The sequence below is a fragment of the Anabrus simplex genome, chromosome 14 (assembly GCF_040414725.1).
Source record: "Anabrus simplex isolate iqAnaSimp1 chromosome 14, ASM4041472v1, whole genome shotgun sequence".
Classification (NCBI taxonomy): domain Eukaryota; kingdom Metazoa; phylum Arthropoda; class Insecta; order Orthoptera; family Tettigoniidae; genus Anabrus; species Anabrus simplex.
In genome coordinates this window covers 59,730,216-59,749,583 of record NC_090278.1, presented here as the reverse complement: position 1 = coordinate 59,749,583, position 19,368 = coordinate 59,730,216, and the positions used below count along the sequence as shown (strand labels likewise).

Below are 19,368 nucleotides of genomic sequence, written 5' to 3'. Positions count from 1 at the left end.
TTCTGCCATACATCAAGAATAGATGAAACCAGGCTATTGAAACAACCATTTAAATACCCGGATTGAACATTGCTCTTGTACATTCCGTAGTTTTCCGACGTTTCGAATACGGTGCGACGTAAACCAAATTCCAAAATAAAATCCTTTCTTTCTTTCTTTCTTAGTCGGATTACCCTGTAGGGTTGGTTTTTCCCTCGTACTCAGCCAGGGATCTCACCTCTACTGCCACAAGGGTAGTGTCTTGGAGCGTGAGACTTTGGGTTGGGAGGATACAACTGGGGAGAATGACCAGTACCTTGCCCAGGCGGCCTCACCTGCTATGCTGAACAGGGGCCTTATGGGGGATGGGAAGATTGGAAGGGATAGACAAGGAAGAGGGAAGGATGCGGCCGTGGCCTGAAGTTAGGTACCGTCCAGGCATTTGCCTGGAGGAGAAGTGGGAAACCGCGGAAAACCACTTCAAGGATGGCTGAGGCGGGAATAGAACCTCCCTCTACTCAATTGACCTCCCTAGGCTGAGTGGACCCCGTTCCAATCCTCTTACCATTGTTTAAATTTCGAGGCAGAGCTGGGAATCTAACTCGGCCTCAGGTGGTGGCAAGTACGAATACGAAAGTCGAGTCATAAGTCATGGCAACTATTTCTTTTCTCGCGAACAGCAGACAACACGGAAAATCTAAGATATACATTTGGAAATATAGGGAAAGTACTGATGCATAGTGCCTGAAGACTCTGACTTCAGGAGATTCTCGTAGGAAAGTGACAGAACCCAGGCCAGTGGTAAACATTGTTTTATTATGGTATAGACAGCAAATACACAAGACTACGTACAAAGGACAGGTCTCCACTGGTTACAGACCTTCGAAATAATCACCCATGGTTTCCACTGTGCGTTGCCAGCGGTGGGGCAGGCGCTGAATACCATTCGCTGCATGTGTATCGCTAACGTGTGATACCTCTCTCCGAAATGCTGTTACGATGTCCTCTTTGTTAGCAAACCGTTGTACACGTAACGGCTTTTTGACTTTGGGGATTAGATCATAGTCACATGGGCTCAGATCAGGCGAATAAGGCGGGTGTTGAAGAATCTCCCATCCCCACCGTTGTAAGCGACGCTTAACGATGGCTGTCGTGTGAGTTGTCGCGTTTTCGTGTAGGATTATGGCGTTGTCCAAAATATCTGGACGTTTGGTTCGCACTGCACGACGCAATTGGTACAACAAAAAGGAAGTGTAATAAACTGCATTGACAGTGTGCCCCTCACGCACTGGATGACCCACAAGAACACCTTGAACATCGTATGCCAGGATTCTTGTTGGGCGACTGATTTTGTCGAACCTTGTGTCTCCGTGGTGACCCCTGACGACGCCATTCACTTGACTGTCTCTTCAGTTCTGGTTCATAAGCACGTGCCCATGTTTCATCGACTCCAATAATGCGATTCAACGTTTTGTGACGCTCTCACACACACTGAACTTGGGGGCATGCTTAGACCCACACTGTTGTTTACATACACCATCTAGTGGCATCATACGCAAGTACATACCGTACGTTTCCAAATGCATATCTTAGATTTTCCGTGTTGTCTCCTGTTCGCGAGAAAACAAATAGTTGCCATGACTTATGACTCGACCTACGTAATAATAATAATAATAATAATAATAATAATAATAATAATAATAATAATAATAATAATAATAAATATTTCATTATCTTTAACTTCCGGTATGCACATTATTCATATTTTAGTCTTTACGATTTTTAGGTTCTGCTATTTGTGTTTGTCATTTTTTTAAGCGTATTGGTTAATGATAATGAGTAATTGGTGTAGCAGCTTTGAGGTTTGTTATACTTGAAGAGGTACGTCCCGATTTCTGAGTTACCAGATCTGGAAAATACGCGTTTGTTATTGAACTCTGTTTCCTTCAGACTCGTCATTATTTGACAGTGATAGAGGGGAGAGCGCAAGCACCTGTTGAGGCAGTTATCTCTCCCAGACCCAGCAACAGGTTGGTGAAGGGAGAGGATGTCGCTCGCAGGGGTAGAAAGTCCCGGCTGACGCTTTGTGTGTAGCTAAAGCGAGCAACATGATGACCCAGTGTCAAAGTTAATGTAGGATATAGAATGAATTAATATCAAAGAGCAAGGTTAAAAGACATAATTCCTTATTAAATTTTCTGTCTTGGTAAATTTTAGCCTACCTAGCGAGTTGGCCGTGCATTTAAGGGCGCGCAGCTGTGAGCTTCCATTCGGGAGATAGTGGGTAAGATGGTTTACCATTTTCACACCGGGGCTGTACCTTAATTAAGGCCACGGCCGCTTCCTTCCAACTCCTAGGCCTTTCCTATCCCGTCGTCGCCATAAGTCCTATGTGTGTCGGTGCAACGTAAAGCCACTAGAAAAAAATCCTGGAAACAAAGGCGTAACAACTCTATCCCTTGCTCTTAGCTGTACAATTCACAGAGTCCCGGGGGTTCTTAACTTGAGAGCGGGGTTGGCACTACACAGGGCCCTTTCCTTCCACTTTCTTGGTGCCGGGTTCTTCAATTTCATTTATCCTATCAGACATTGGTCAAGTCGTGCTCTTTTCCCACCCGAAAAGTTTTAGACCATTCAAGGTCTAGGGAGACTTCAATTAAGGAGAAAGTTGGCAGTGTGGTTAGCGGCGCTCAGGTATAAGCTTGCATTCGGGAGAGAGTGGGTTCGAACAACACTGTCAGCAGTTGTGAAGGTGGTTTTCCGTAATTTCCCATTTTCACAGCGGGCAAATGCTAGGGCTGTACCTTAATTAAGGCCTTCCTTCCCACTCCTAGCCCTTGCTTATCTCATTGCGTCGGGCTGAGTGGCTCAGACGGTTGAGGTGCTGGCCTTCTGGCTCAGTCCGTTGGTATTTGAAGGTGGTCGAATACGTCAGCCTCATGTCGGTAGATTTACTGGCACGGAAAAGAACTCCTGCGGGACTAAATTCCGGCACATCGGCGTTTCCGAAAACCGTAAAAGTAGTGGGACGTAAGTTGGGGCCATCTAGGACCACGGTAAGTCTTATTACATTTGACAATTTGCTTCGCTTTCTTTTGAGCCCAGAATTCCCTCATTCTCTGTGAGTGGCCAGCTTGCGTTCCTCTGTGCAGGTGGTACCTTGTCTTCTTTTCGGTTCCTTGTCTCGACTTAGCCCATTCGTCAGTACCTTTTTGCGGAAGAGATCTCTATTGCAAGCGACTTCGGGTTTTAAATGCATCATTTGGAGGTCTTCTTTGGTGTTCATAAACCAGGGCATTGTGGGTTTTGGAGTAAAAAAAGTGAAAGATCTGTTTAGTCAGCCTGTTTTCGTCCATTCGTTTGAGATGACCGTAATATCGTGGTCGTCTCTTGCGGATTGTTTCTGTAATTTTCTCTGATTTACTGTATACTTCTTTGTTGGATTTTTTATAATGGGTGCCATTCTTGTAATTGGATCTCATGATCTGATGATTTTGCACTCTTTTTTCTCCAGTTCTTCGAGGAGTTCTTTATTAGCATTTAGGGATAGGGTTTTGGGCTGCATATGTAATTACTAGCTTCAGAACAGTTTCATAATGATATAGTTTAGTATTTTTGGACAGGCATTTTTTCTTGTACATTGAGCGCGTCGTTTGATAGGCTATTTCAAGTTTGTGTACTCGTTCCTTAAGTGCTTCTTTGTCCAGTCCATTTTTCATTATGATCTCACCCAGAAACTTAAATTTTTCTACTCGGTTCATCTTCCCGTATATCGTCTGGTTATTTTCTGGGCATCTTTGATGTTAGTCATTACTTCGGTTTTTTCAAAAGGTATCTGCAAGCCAGTTTGTTCAGCGATTTCTTTTAGAAGGTCGATTTGCATCCTAGCAATTTCTACACCGTTTGAAAGAATGGCGATGTCATCAACAAACGCTAGACAGTCGATCGTGATCCCCTTAGATTTTGTTCTCATTCTCAGAGGACTATAATCAGCTTCTAATAATTTTATTATTAATAATAATAATAATGTTATTTGTTTTACGTCCCACTAACTACTTTTTAAGGTCTTCGGAGACGCCGAGGTACCGGAATTTAGTCCCGCAGGAGTTCTTTTACGTGCCAGTAAATCTACCGACACGGGGCTGTCGTATTTGAGCACCTTCAAATACAACCGGACTGAGTCAGGATCGAACCTGCCAAGTTGGGGTTAGAAGGCCAGCGCCTTAACCGTCTGAGAATTTTATTATTATTATTATTATTATTATTATTATTATTATTATTATTATTATCTCATCGTTGCTATAAGACTTATGTCTGTCGGGGCAACATAAATCCAATTGTGAAAAAAAAACCCGCAAACAACAAGGTTAAAAGACACAGTTCCATACTAAATTGTGTGTCTTTGTAAATTTTACCCCAGCTAGCGAGTTGGCCGTGCAGTGAAGGGTGTGCAGCTGCAAGCTTACATTCGGGAGATCGTGGATCAATCGAAAATTGAATAATTACCTGAATGTATAATGGAACTTACCGTGGAGCATAATTGACTGATTAGATAATAATAATAATAATAATAATAATAATAATAATAATAATAATAATAATAATAATAATAATAATAATGCAGAAGTATGGGTTCGAATTGGTGAGAAGCGATCGATTTGGCTAAATTTTGACAAAAATAAGAGATAGAATGAAAGGAATGTCCAAAATGACCGAGATAATGGATATTCCAGCATAGCTCTCAACCAAACATGATATGACTTACTGTTTGGAAAAAAGAAACTGTAGGGTAAGATACTCCTACGGGGGTGGAAAGGGGGTGAAATATTAAAATAATAGAAAACAATGTATGTTAATGAATATCGTTTTTCTTTTGCATTTGATTATACGGTTTAGAAAAATCTAACGCGGTTGAATTAATAAACGCGGGCGCCTCCTAGTTTTTAACATATTTAATGTGAGTGTAACATGCAATAGATATTGCCTATTTCCGTATTATCTATTTGCTCTCAGTGTGCAATTTCCTGTTGACCTACATTTTAGGGGATTAAATACTACAATCCGCTAAAGGCATTGGGGACTTTACCATTATATAATGAGAAAAGGATCCTAGTGATTCATATTAAGTAATGGCCAATTTTTGGTCAACCAATATTTAAAATTTTTTGGTTTAATTTTTGTCTCTCTTACTTTGTACTTCTGACACGATAAATAAATAAATATGGAAAGAAATAAACAAGTCATGGGATAGGTAGAATGACATATGAGTGTGGGAAGAAAGAGGGCACAAGGAAGATGGAAACTGAGTGTACGCGCATCAACGACAAACGAGGAAAAATATTTGTCACGACGTATAACACACGATATATTCATGAAGAATGCCACAGAACTCGCGAAATATTCGCCTATAATCCAAGAGGAACACTACGAAAAATCACTGTATACCACCATCACAGACAACCATTCGCGCTTAACTCTGTGTTCATGCTGAGCAACCTAAATATTTTTCTGAGTCTATCGGAACATATACTCTACACGTGACATCAATGAATTGCTCGAAAATAAACCTGTGTACATGCCGAAACCCAAGCCTAAAATATATTCTTCTATATTGCAATTGATTTCATATACTAGCTCTTTTTTTTATTAGCAAGACGATGTGCGAGTGGCTATACTGTTAACATGTTGATATCTTTCTTGCATTCTGTAGTGTGTGGCGCTGAGGACTTCAGTGTCAAGTATTAAAACTAACACCCCTTACCTAAGCTAGCTGGCCTGTCGCCGTAAATTGCTGTCGGGGGAGGGGCCACAGCTCCTCCTCGAGGAAGCTTCAAGTGCATGCGTTACCCAAGCTGGGGGTAGCTCTCTATCACGCTGGCAAGTAAACCCAGCTTGCTGGAGAAGCTGAACTGCGGTAGTGCGAGCGTATTGTCGAGACAGCTGTACTTGGCTTGGCTTAGATATTCGCAATTTTTTAAACATTATAAAAAGCGTTCTAATGAATAATTAAAAAATGTTAATACAAAGTTCTTTACCCCAGCAGGGCTGGGGTAGATGGGGTTCAGTGCACGCCACTGATTGAACAGTATTTCCATGTTACCAATGCTCGGCGTTGGTATGGACTAAACAACCCAAGTCTAACGTCATGAATTCTATTATCACAGTCGATACGGCAAAACTGTATAAGACATAAGTGATCGAAAATCGATTTGTCTATAACTTTTGTTGTGTGGCATTTTTCGATAGGACTAATATTATACGTATTTAAAAATGAAATTTTAGGTGCCTTCTCCTAAACTGCCATTTCATCCAACGTTAATAAAATTATATATAATCTTATTCCCTGGCTTTACATTCCGATTTTCATTAAATTCTATTCACCCATTTTCTCGTGTTTCGGCGCTGATATGGACTTAGCAACAAAAATCGAAATTCATGAATATCTCTGTTATCATAGCCGGTATGGTAAAAATATGTAAGACATAAATGATCGGAAATGTAATTCTATAGAACTTTGGTTATGTAGTATTTATCGATAAGACTATGGTATATTGTGTGTTGTTTCAGTTCCTGTTTTGCAGTGTTTCTCGGTACCACCATGTGTCGACGAGTGACGTGAAGTTCACTATCGAATGTTAATGTTTCCAATCCATTGTCCTGATTATCAGCAATAGTTTCAGTATCAACTAGCAACAGGCTGCTGTGCCATGCACGGAACAGCGAGAGAAAGAGGAGGAGAAGGCTATTTCTGCTTTCTGCTATCGCACGTTGCTAAAGGATAAGTGCTGTAATAATTTTATTCCCTATGAGATGGTGTCTGTCTGTCTGTCTGTTCCAGATAGGCTCGAAAACTACGGGACCGATTGTGTTGAAATTTGTAAAGGATACAGTTTGAAATCCCGAATCATGCAAGGGATGCTTTGGATTTTGATATATTTCACTGTTTCGAACTAGTGGGGGTATTTTACAGGGGTATGTCCCAAATTTGGGCATTTTTTTGCCCTACATAAACTAAGCGGGCCTTATCAAAAAAACTAGCTGATGTACCCGCACTTCGTTACGGAACTCTACATTGTATTTACATACCGATTTTTATTAAATTCTGTTCACCCATTTTCTCGTCGCTCAGCGTTGATATGGACTTGGCAATTAAAATCAAAATTCATGAATATCTCTATTATCATAGCCGGTAAAGTAAAAATGTATGACATAAATGATCGCAAATTTAATTCTATATAACTTAGGTTATGTGTTATTTATCGATAGGACCACAAATATTTGAGAATCAAATTTTAGACCTTCGCCTAAACTAGCATTTCCCTCACCGCGAATGCAATTATTTATAGCCTAGATTGTAGGGGCTCATTTCCTGACTTTACCTTCCAGTTTTCATTAAATTCTCTTCAGCCATTTTCTCGTGATGCGCGTACATACATACAGACAGACAGAAATGACGGAAAATTAAGAAATACGACCGATACAGAAATGCCATTTTTAAATTCTGAGCAATGTACCGACAAAACTATTTTATATTATACAGTGTGTACCAAAACTCGACGGCAAAAGTTTAGGAATGGATTCCTCACATAGAGAAGGAAAAAAAAAAAAAAGTTATGACAACATCGGTCCGGAAACGTATACTTACAGATTTATTCAAACTTTGTAACACAAATTAATTTTAGTAATAATTTACATGTCCTCATGCAATCATCCAATCGTCTCATCAACAGAGGTTCGCCATTAACATCTGGGCAGGCATTGTTGGTGATTCCTTGTTGGGACCCTGCGTTCTTCCGAATAGGCTTACTGGACGGAACTACACGAATTTCTTGTGTACTGCATTCCTGATTACTTGGAAGACATGCCACTTGCATCCCGTCGACAAATGTTTTTCATGCATGATCGTGCTCCCGCACATTTCAGTTTGCTGCCCGCAAGTACCTGAATACTCATTTTCCTGAGAGCTGGATAGGTTGAGGAGGACCGATTGCTTGGGCACCACCACGCTCTCCTGACTTGAACCCCGTGGACTTTTACCTGAGGGGACACGTTAAGTCTCTCGTGTATGCGACTCCTGTTCCTGATGAAGCAACTTTATGTGAGCGCATTGTGACAACTTCTCAGGCAGTACGCACTACACCAGGCAATTTTGATCGCGTGCGTAACTCCATGCGACGACGAGCGGAGGCTTGTATTCAAGCTGAAGGTCGTCACTTTGAACATTTCCTCTGATACATGCTCAAAGTGTTTCAGCTGCCGTTACAGTGTAAATGTACAAAAGTTTGAGTAAATCTGTAAGTATACGTCTCCGGACTCATGTTGTAATAAACTTTTTTTTTTTCCCCTCTATATGTCAGGAATGCATTCCTAAATTTTTGCCCTCGAGTTTTGGTACATTCTGTATAGATGAAGTACACGGTGTCGCTTTGAAATGACAGTTTCTACAACAAACGTCAGTCACCACTGATCTGATTGTAGGGCAGTCGTCTAAGTGGCAGATTCTCTGTCTGCTGTTTACTTAGTCTTTTCTTAAATAATCGCAATAAATTTGGAAATTTATTGAACATCTCCCTTGGTAAATTATTCAAGTCCCTAACTCCCCTTCCTATAAACGAATATTTTTTCCCCAGTTTATCCTCTTGAATTCCAACTTTATCTTCATATTGTGATTTTTCCTACTTTGTAAAACACCACTCAAACTTATTCGTCTACTAATGTCATTCCACGCCATCTTTCCACTGACAGCTCGAAACATAGCACCTAGTCGAGCAGCTCGTCTCGTTTCTCCCAAGTCTTCCCAGCCTAAACTCTGCAACATTTTCGTAACGCTACTCTTTCGTCGGAAATCGTCCAGAACAAATCGACCAGCTTTTCTTTGGAGATTTTTCCATTTCTCCAGTCAAGTAATCGAGTAGTGCGCAGAACAGATCTGGAACCTGAAGATGATGCCCTAGCACCGTCACCGCCAGTCGAAGCGTACAGTGGTCATTTTCGAAGACATCCATTAGGCATACGACTCGATTAATCACTTCAAGTACTTGGGGGGGGGGGGGGGAAATTATCGAAAACACTTGCAACGAAAGAATACCCAACAAAATCCGCGCAGAAAAGTCAACACAGCACAAATCACCCGGAATATCTAAAACAAGAAATCGCTTTCAACCAAAGTCAAACTCCTTTACTACCCAGAAGCACACTTCGCGACTTCCTCAGTAACCATCAACATCAAAGACATCGAAAAATGAAAGGCAGATACTGAGGAAAATATTCGGACCCAAGGTTGAAGATGAAACGATTGACTTTACTCTCACGGAAAAGACGTATGGAATTCTGTGGACATATGGTACGAATGGATGAGCCAAGAAAATCTTTCTCATCATCAATGGAAGGCAACAAACCTAAGTACGCCGGCTACAAGACACCCAAAAGAATCTCACAGAAATCAATAATGACCTACTGGTAACTACGCGAATTACATGTAGACATTAAATTAACTCGCACAAGTTCACAGCGTGGGAACCGACGGTAAGAAATTTGAAACTCAAGAACACACACAAGAAAAGACGGCAGATCCATAGCAAGAGGATGTAGAAATTTTGGAAAGAGGAGAATATCAAGAAAACTAATGCTAATTATTGGTTCTTCGTGCTCCTTAAGAGGGCCAAGCGCATAATGATAATAATAATAATAATAATAATAATAATAATAATAATAATAAATCGTTTTGATAATTTTTATTTATGCATATTCTAGCTTTTAGAATTTTATCGATTCCGTTTCCCTGAGTGACTTCAAAAGTAGTTTTGCCAGAAATCAGATTTTCAAGAAAAATTATACAGAAACTGTGGAATCTGAAGCAACAAGTTGGGTGGATTAAGGAAATTAGAGAGGATATGGATGAACTAGAAATACGTCTGGATGGTTTGCAAAACAAAAGGGAAAATTTTAAAAATTGAAATACATAAGATTAGACAAAAAAAGACAAATCACATACAATGAAAAGGGTATTTACAGATGAGGAACGCCAGAAAAGAACAGAACGAATGAAAAGCTACTGAGCAATTCGGAAAGAAAACTTATCGAAGAAGACCAGAATATGATTGACTGAAGTTGTCCAATGAGGCGGTAAAAGCAGAATAATAATAATAATAATAATAATAATTGACCCCGTCTATCGTGACCCCTCTGTGTGTGGATTCGGTAGAACAACACCCACGGTATCCCTTGCCTGTCGTAAGAGTCCTTGCATTAATTCCACTTGTGCCAGGCTCCTCACTTTCATCTATCCTATCCGACCTCCCTTGATCAACTCTTGTTCTTTTCCGACCCTGACGGTATTAGGTTTCGAGGCCTAGGGAGTTTTTCACTTTCATGCCCTTCGTGGCCCTTGTCTTTCTTTGGCTGATACCTTCATATTTCGGGGTGTCAGATCCCTTCCATTTTTCCCTCTAATTATTATTATATGGAGGATGGTTGCTCAGTTGTACTTCCTCTTAAAACAATAATCACCACACCACTACTTATCTACGGAGGAGAATTTTATTACCTTTTGTTTTTCTTTCTTTATATTGTTAGCAATATCTGTAATGCCATAGGCTAAATTATTAATGAACTGTGTTGTTCTCCTTTAAACAATGGTGGTTAACAACTCTTGTTCCTGTTCAGCCCCTAGTCATGGGTTACCAGTGTCAATCCACAAGAATCCAGAACAGCTTTTCTTCCGTCTTCTGTTGTGAAGCTGATGACCTTGACATCTTCTTCTTGTGCCTTATCTGGTCCGGATTGGCAATCATGAGGCCTGTTGTAGTTTTGTTCATAGATCTTCGAAACTGCTCAGCAGATGTCTGTTCAAATGATCGACAGACAATTTTCAGCCAGGAGATCCGATTACAATTAAATTAATAATATATTATGGTTCCACCAGTTCAATACAATAACACTTAGTAATGCAAAGTTACATCACAAGTCGATCACAAACGGTACCGGTTTCGACCCCAGATCTGGGTCACCATGAGCCAATCGTTCAAAAAGATACAAGATAAAAGGAATGCACAGATGAATAACAAGTGATGTAGAAGATATACCGGTAAAGATTTTTTCAAGACGACAGTTCGTGTGGAGCTATATAACACTTGAGTATAAAGCACTAGGTTTTAAATGTCTTTAAAATCTTGATGTGAAGATGAATGAATAGCTCGATGTTAAATCTTATAATCGTATGTTTGATATATTAAGATGCAAATAGCTAATTGTCTTGTTATGCAGAAAAGTTGAAATTAAACACCATTGTGAAGAGAAATAAGTGAAATGGAGTACAGTATTAGAACAATTGAGAATCACAGTTGACAAGCGAAGGTATCTTCTAGATGAATGCTCGAGTAGTTCTTGAGGTGGCAAAGAGATCAATTTGAAGGTCATATTGTTCTGATCCATGTTCTGAACAAGATCTTGGGTCAAAACCGGTACCGTTTGTGATCGACTTGTGATGTAACCTTGCATTACTAAGTGTTATTGTATTGAATAGGTGGAACCATAATATATTATTAATTTAATTGTAATCTCAGTTCAATACAGATTAAAAATGAAATTCTTATCTTTCAGGGAGATCCGATGGCATCCACAACCTCTTTTCGCAAGCATATTGCCTTGCATGATGAGATGGAATATTCAATATTTCTCCTCGTAATTATTGTAGATCAATTTTATTGAATTTATTGAACTACTAATTTTATATTGTATTTATTAGGTGGATTACCTCACTTATGTACAATAATTATATTGTCATCAATACAGAACTTGAAAATGATAAACTTTGATTTCTCCTCGTTGTGCACGACATTTCCAAAATATTCTAGTTTCATTTTCTTCATGATTTCCATCAAATCGTGGCTGATCCACTGCAGGACTGCGATGTTGGTCACCTGATCCATCCAAAATATTTTAAGCAGCCTTCTGAATGCATCTGTTCTCCTCTCAGTTGCTTGTGTTAATGCACACTCCTCTACTCCGTACAACAAAGCAGGGTAGACATAATACTTGATGATGCGCAGATTGATTGATAGGGTCAGATCTTGTGAGCACCACAAGGGTCCCATTTTAATCATGGTCGATCTGGTGATTTCTAGTCTGTCTTCGCTTCCTTCCATCAGCGCACGCCTGCTCCTTCTGTGCGGCCTATCACCACAAACTTGGTATTCTTAGTATTTAGTTCTAATCTGGAATCTTCGCTTGCAGTTCTCACTCAGTCCACCAATAGTTGGATATCCCTCAGGTTGGTGGCTAGCAGGACCATGTCTTCCGCGTATCGTAGGTTGTTTAGGTACTCCCCTTTGATTCAGATTCCCACATGTAGACCAACCAAAGCTTCTGCTACGAATATCTCCTCAGAGTAAATATTGAATAGAGTAGGAAAAAGTATGCAGCCTTGCCTGATGCCCCTGTTTATTTCTGCTAATAGTGACAATCTTACTGCCTTCTCAATATTATTAAAAAACTATTTAAATATGTAATTTAATTGTACATGTTTTGAGAAAAGATCATTCTCATCTTCAGCAAACTAATAGTTCACAAATTCCAATGACTTGATCATCAAGAAGAAGCCATATTTGATCGAGTTAGCCCTCAACAACTCTTCTTTTCCTTTCTTTATCCTATTCTTTTCCTAAAGAAGAATAAATAAGGAGAAAAGCCCTCAGCAGCTTTCTTTTTCTGTTTTTCCACTGCTTTTCCTAAAGAAGAAGAAGAATAGGTCATATTTGATTTAGCAAGCGTCAGCATCTGGAGAAGGAGAGAAGGGGAAGAAAAAGAAGAAAATAAGAAGGAAAGAAGAAAAAGAATGAACCATATTTGATCAATTAGGCCCTCAGCAACTGCTCCATTTCTTTCTCCACTGATTTTCCTAAAGCAGAAGAAGGAAAGAAAAGTAAGAAAAAGAAAAAAGATAAATAGGAGCCGTGTTAGATCGAGTAAGCCCTCAGCCATTGTTGTTTTTCTTCCTTTCTTCACCGCTTTTCCAATACTCTAATGGGGTTACGGCTGCAGACCAGTGCGTTTATGGATATTTACCCTGTAACACAGAGCACGTACCAGTCCCTTTACAGGTGCATTTTGGTTAAAAATACATTATCACAGTACAGGGTTCGATCTCATAAGCGATCATCTTGAGCTGCTGAAGAACATTAATTAGTAAAACAGCAAATACATAAATATTAAAACATCACTTATTCTAAGTACAGTTCTAATGCTGATAATAACATTTTATTGTAACAAACTAAAAATATAAAGTTTTCATGTCTAGAATTCTATTTTCAAAGTTCATTTGCACTGTTCTTATATTTTGGTAATACATGGGATCTTTTTCCACTTAAAGATTATGTGCATTGGACTTAATGTCTAATACTGATGGCGAAAGACTTCTTTTATATAAGTTTATTATAAATACATACACTAACAATTGAATTAAGTATTGATTAGTTGGAAAATCCCAATTTACGATTGGGACTGTTATACTATCAATATGGACATGAAAATAATAACTCATGATAGCACTGACAAGGTGAACTCAATATCTCCATTTTTTTCAGTGGAGTAAGGTTGTCACTGTAAGTAGTCAATACGGACTGCTATAAGCCATTAATATGGTCAAGTATATAGATTCTTATTTCTACTAACTCGGTCACCTGGTCTTCAACTTTGACTTGCATGCAGTGGTACCAGTAGAGATTAAGTCAGATATTTTGATGTCAGAGTCTCTTAAATTAAATCTCGACCTGTTACAAGGATATGGTAAGCTTTCACTTGAGTTTATGTGACATTTTCTCTCGTTGCAGATCTGTTGTCCGGTTCCACCATCTAAGGCTACTCCATCAAGGCAAGAGAGCATCCCTTCCAGCTTCGTCTGCTTTCAAAGGTGAGCGCTTTTGTTTTTCCAACAGTTTATAAGACCTTTCGAACAGTATTGACAAAGTAACAGGGACTTTGACCTGGAAAATTAATGTTAAGAAAACAAAATTCATGGTAATCAGTGAGTAGGAAATCACACCCTACCGAGTAAGTTGGCCATGCGGTTTGGGTCAGGTAGCTGTGAGCTTGCATTCAGGAGTTACTGGATTCGAATCCCACGGTCAGCAGCCATGATGATTGTTTCGCATATTCACATCAGGCTGTACTTTAATTAGGGCCACAGTTGCTTCCTAGCCCTTTTGTACTCTGTCTGCCTGTGATGTGAAGAAAAAAACATTACTCTGGTCAGGAACACCATAGAAATGGTTTCACATCTCAAGCACCTACAATGCTGGCTAACACAAGAGTGAGATCTGCAGTGTTGGGAAGTCATCATCATCATCATAATTTCTTTGCTCTAGCCAGGGGCATAATGTAAGGGGCCCCGCAGACTCCTCACAAAATAATAAACATAATATAGCCTGATATCACTCTGCAACAAGATGTTCTAGGCGGTTTTGTAGGATCAGTCAATTTTTTTTAAAAAATACCATTGTACGTTGAGGATTTGTCGCTTGGTTACATCTAGCAGCAGTTTGTGTTAAGTGCAGCATAGACAGCTGTAAACAGTACTTGCCATTGTCGTTTTGTCGCAACACAGCGACAGGCTCTCCACAAAAGACCTGCACCAAATTATTAAAGATGGTTACAGCAATGATATTTGATACCAAAATATCATATTTTAGTTAGGAAATTATATTTTCTTGACATCATGTTATGCACAAATTTTGCAAAACATTGAACTTTTCTCACGCATTTATTCAACAACAGCGTATAATGACAACAAGAATTTGGTGTAATAGCAATAAGTCAACTCAATTTCGAACAAGCTCTCGTTGACCAAATTGAATAAATTATAGGAGTTGTGTGGCCTGATATTTTTCAAACTTTATTTGAACAGTTTTTTTATTTAATTTTGTTATACTTTTCTGTGTTGTAATCAAATAAAGTACTATAACCGAGAAACAGAAAGGGCCGTAATATGCCCATAGAAATTGAACAGAAATCAAATCATAAACTAGTTGTTTTATGGGAAATTTCACGCTATTCATCGCTTTTACAGTATATAAGGAAAGTTATAATGGAATTTTCGTACGTGAGCCTCCTATGCCATCAGTGAAAATGCCCTTTCAGTCTTCATGTATCAACATGCAATTGAGCTGGGATTCTCGGGATGGGACTGACATAACACGGGGAACTACGAAACTATGTGATGACATGTTGGGTACTGACTGGATTTATTTTGACTGTGTGATAACTCATGGGGATTCCCTAGTTTCAGGACCCCTGGTGGCCAGGATCGTTACGGTGTCAAGCCTGTACGTTTTGACACCATGGAAAGCCAACTGAGTCCTATTAGGAGAAAAATTTTCACCGTCAGAATGTTGGCCGGCAGAGTAGGAGAGATGGCAGTATACAATTTCTAATTGCTAGATTGTATGCCAAAAGCCAGCATCCAATTCCCAACATCTCCGCAGCGTTCATATGGAGTGAGGGCATATGATGTTGCTAATGGTGATTCGTCCGTCAGATGGGTGCATTCGGGCTTGAGCTCCTTGGTGCTATTTGACAGGAGTAGGCTATGTGCCTACACCGGGTTTCACCCTCTCCGTGCCTCATCATCATCCCACATCCAGACGCGTAGGTCGTCTGTGGGTGTCAAATAGAAAGACCACCAGGCAAGCTGAAGATGTCCTTGGACTCTCCCGACCAAAAGGCCATGTGATAGATTAATTATAATCAAGTAAATAAAACTCCTATCATGTCTGCATAATATTATTTCACAACAGACATATACTTCACTTGCTGGCAAAAATGTACAGCCCACCTACATTTTCTTGAAACTTTTCAAAATTGTAATGCAATTTTGTGAAAATAATTTTAGATGTTCTGAAATTCGTTTAGTAATTCATTTATTTTGTGGTGTATAACAATGTGACAATGAGCATGTAATAGCCAATCTTTCTTGCAACGTTGTGTCTAAAACTTTTTAGGCTAATTTCAAGCAAAACTGAATAATTTTACCAACTTGTAAGCTCTTTTGTTATGTTATTTTAAATGCCATACTTTAGTGTGTAAAAATGCTGCTATGTCCTTCCAAAAGAGCAACTATTGAAGGATGGGAAAGGTCAGATGATGTTATTCTGTACAGAGTAACAAATAAGTTACAAGATTGTGAGCGGTTGCAGGGTGACCTCGATAGTGTTGTGAGATGGACGTTGGACAATGGTATGATGATAAACGGGGTTAAAAGTCAGTTTGTGAGTTTCACAAATAGGAAAAGTCCTCTCAGTTTTAATTACTGCGTTGATGGGGTGAAAGTTCCTTTTGGGGATCATTGTAAGTACGTAGGTGTTAATATAAGAAAAGACCTTCATTGGGGTAATCACATAAATATGATTGTTAATAAAGGGTACAGATCTCTGCACATGGTTATGAGGGTATTTAGGGGTTGTAGTAAGGATGTAAAGGAGAGGGCATATAAGTCTCTGGTAAGACCCCAGCTAGAGTATGGTTCCAGTGTATGGGACCCTCACCAGGATTACTTGATTCAAGAACTGGAAAAAATCCAAAGAAAAGCAGCTCGATTTGTTCTGGGTGATTTCCGACAAAAGAGTAGCGTTACAAAAATGTTGCAAATTTTGGGCTGGGAAGATTTGGGAGAAAGGAGACAAGCTGCTCGATTAAATGGTATGTATGTCTCGAATATTATTACAATATTTTTTTTAACTCCACCTGTTCAATACAATACAATATAAACCACTATTTCATATGGTTAAAATTTTATACATAATACATAAAAGTCAATGGTACATGTTTCACCCTCCTTTACAGGCATCATCAGCCTATATCAATCTTAAAAATAATACATATGGAGTTTTTCTAATCTTATAAATTATGAATAATGATTTTGTAAAACATTATACAATAACATCTAAAACAACGATAATGCGCCAAAGTGTAAAAAAAAAAATTAACAGTTTTTGAAGATTAAAACGTGGTTAAACATGAAATTTTTGAGAGTTTAAAACTAAAATGGATCCTTTTTGTTATATATCATTAAGACTGTGTCGGCCTTGAGTGTAAACACAATCATCAAAGGGGGATGTTTCTTCAATTCCCATAGTATGAATCCAAGATGGTAAAATCACTGTCAGTTATTTAAAACAGAAGTGTGAACGTAATAAACATGTTAAAATGTATACGGTTGATATATCTGAAAGTAGAAAAGAAAATGGAACTTTTGTGGAGGCGTTGCTAATGATAACGTATGTCAAAGTTAGCGGGTGTCAGTAATTATGTTGGTAGTCAATTGGATCCAAAAGACGGTCAAGTTGGTGTTATAACCCCGTTGAAACATTTGTTGGAAGAAATGATCGAGTTCTTTTCGTACGGTGCGTATTAAGTACGTCGGGCTGTTCCAGCAACGCTAGCTTGACTGAGCTTTCTACTAATTTTAACCATATGAAATAGTGGTTTATATTGTATTGTATTGAACAGGTGGACTTAAAAAGAATATTGTAATAATATTCGAGACATACGTCATCTTCAATATGGAACCAAAATGAGAATAGTTACTTGTTACTTGTAAATGGTATGTTCTGAGCTGTCAGAGGAGAGATGACGTGGGAGGACATCAGTAGACGAATAAGTTTGAGTGGTGTCTTTAAAAGTAGGAAAGATCACAATATGAAGATGAAGTTGGAATTCAAGAGGACAAACTGGGGCAAATATTCATTTATAGGAAGGGGAGTTAGGGATTGGAATAACTTACCAAGGGAAATGTTCAATAATTTTCCAATTTCTTTGTGCTCATTTAAGAAAAGGCTAGGAGAACAACAGATAGGGAATCTGCCACCTGGGCGACTACCCTAAATGCAGATCAGTAGTGATTGATTGATTGTCAGCATTGTGCGGCTAGAGTTCTTGGGAATTCTCAGTAAGCTGCGCAAAGGATGTATCACCATCTTAGAGAGCCATGAATTTATTCCAGGACACGTGGTTCAAGGAGAAAACGAGCAACTTCAGCTCAAGATGACCACTTTATTGCCTTCAATACGGTTAGAGATTGTTGTTTCACAGTTGTTGAGATCAGGAAAGCCGTGCAAGAAATGAGACAAGTTAACATGATTGAGAAATCTGTAAGAAGAGCTTTGCACAAATTTGGACTGAAATCCAGAAGACTAGCTTTTGGGTCAGGCTGTGGATCATTTCCCTCCATCCACTTTTTTCACCTCCCTAGGATCACCTAATCATGTTGAAAGTTTATGTTTGCACACAATTATGCTAATTGCTAATTGGCTGTTAGCAACACCTTTGTGGCCAGAAAATCAACATTTGGAAGAAAATTTATAACATTTGCAGTTCTTTTTTTTTTTTTTTTACTTGTTTGGTGCTGAAAGTAACACAGAAAACAACCATAAAGACAGTTTATTTGCTAATTGGCTAATTGGCCCAGCAAAAATAAGAAATTAAACCCCGGACCGTTGTACCAAAGGCCAGCTGGTATTTAACACGTTGATCACGTCCATACACAACTTGAAATACATCCTTTCCTTTATAATGTTTTATTCATCACTTTTCCCGTAGTTCACCCCACAGTAGATGACAAGCACTTTTACTGGATTTTCGTGGAGAAGTTCTAGTGCTTATCACTCAGAATTGACTTATAAGCCAAAAAAAAGAGCGTTCTACACCATCGTAAGAAACAGGGCAATGGCTTAGATTTGGTATGATAAGAAGTAGTAATTGAATTCCACCATCGGTGTTCTTTCCCATTAAAATGTTAGCAGTAGCAGTTAATGTCTGTAGTCCAGTGTATTTGTGAAGGAGAGAAAACTTTCTTATGGCTGACTAAAGCTAGAACAAAGTCGGTATAGAATATTGAGCACTGTGTGTGCATAAAATACAAAGGTGGTCACCAATTACAGGGACATCCTCAAACATTGGCAACAACACTTTGAAGAGATTTCCAACATTGAGTTCCCACATCCTCATCTTCCAGAAGGTAATCCAACAGCAGGTCCTATCTTACACATTACGTCAGAGGAAGTCTTCATCGCCATCAGCAGTGTGAAGAACCAAAGAGCATCAGGGTCAGATGACCTTCCGGCAGACTTCTGGATCTTGCAGGAATTGAAAGAGCCCATGATCGACTGGCTGACAAAATTTTCAGTGCTATAGTTGACCCTATCTCTGTTCCCAGAGATCGTGCTTATCTTCAAGGAAAAAAGGTGATCTGGCAGAATTTGCAAATTACTGTCCAATTCGCCTCCTGTCACACACAATGAGAGAATCCTTGATTGATGACTACGTGAAAACATTGCCATTAGTACCAACCAGTGCGGCTTCACTTGGAGTGCTGGAGCAACCAATGCAATCTTTACT

General features: G+C 39.2%; 1 protein-coding gene across 1 annotated transcript in view; it reads left to right on the top strand.

Moving 5' to 3' along the window:
- The window catches only part of LOC136885335 (E3 ubiquitin-protein ligase RNF169), a 311,450-nt gene that overhangs the window by 260,934 nt on the left and 31,148 nt on the right, over positions 1-19,368 (top strand). The window contains exon 7 of the mRNA XM_068230285.1: positions 13,809-13,888. Coding sequence (XP_068086386.1) covers positions 13,809-13,888 — 80 coding nt within the window. The remainder of the gene's footprint in view (positions 1-13,808; positions 13,889-19,368) is intronic.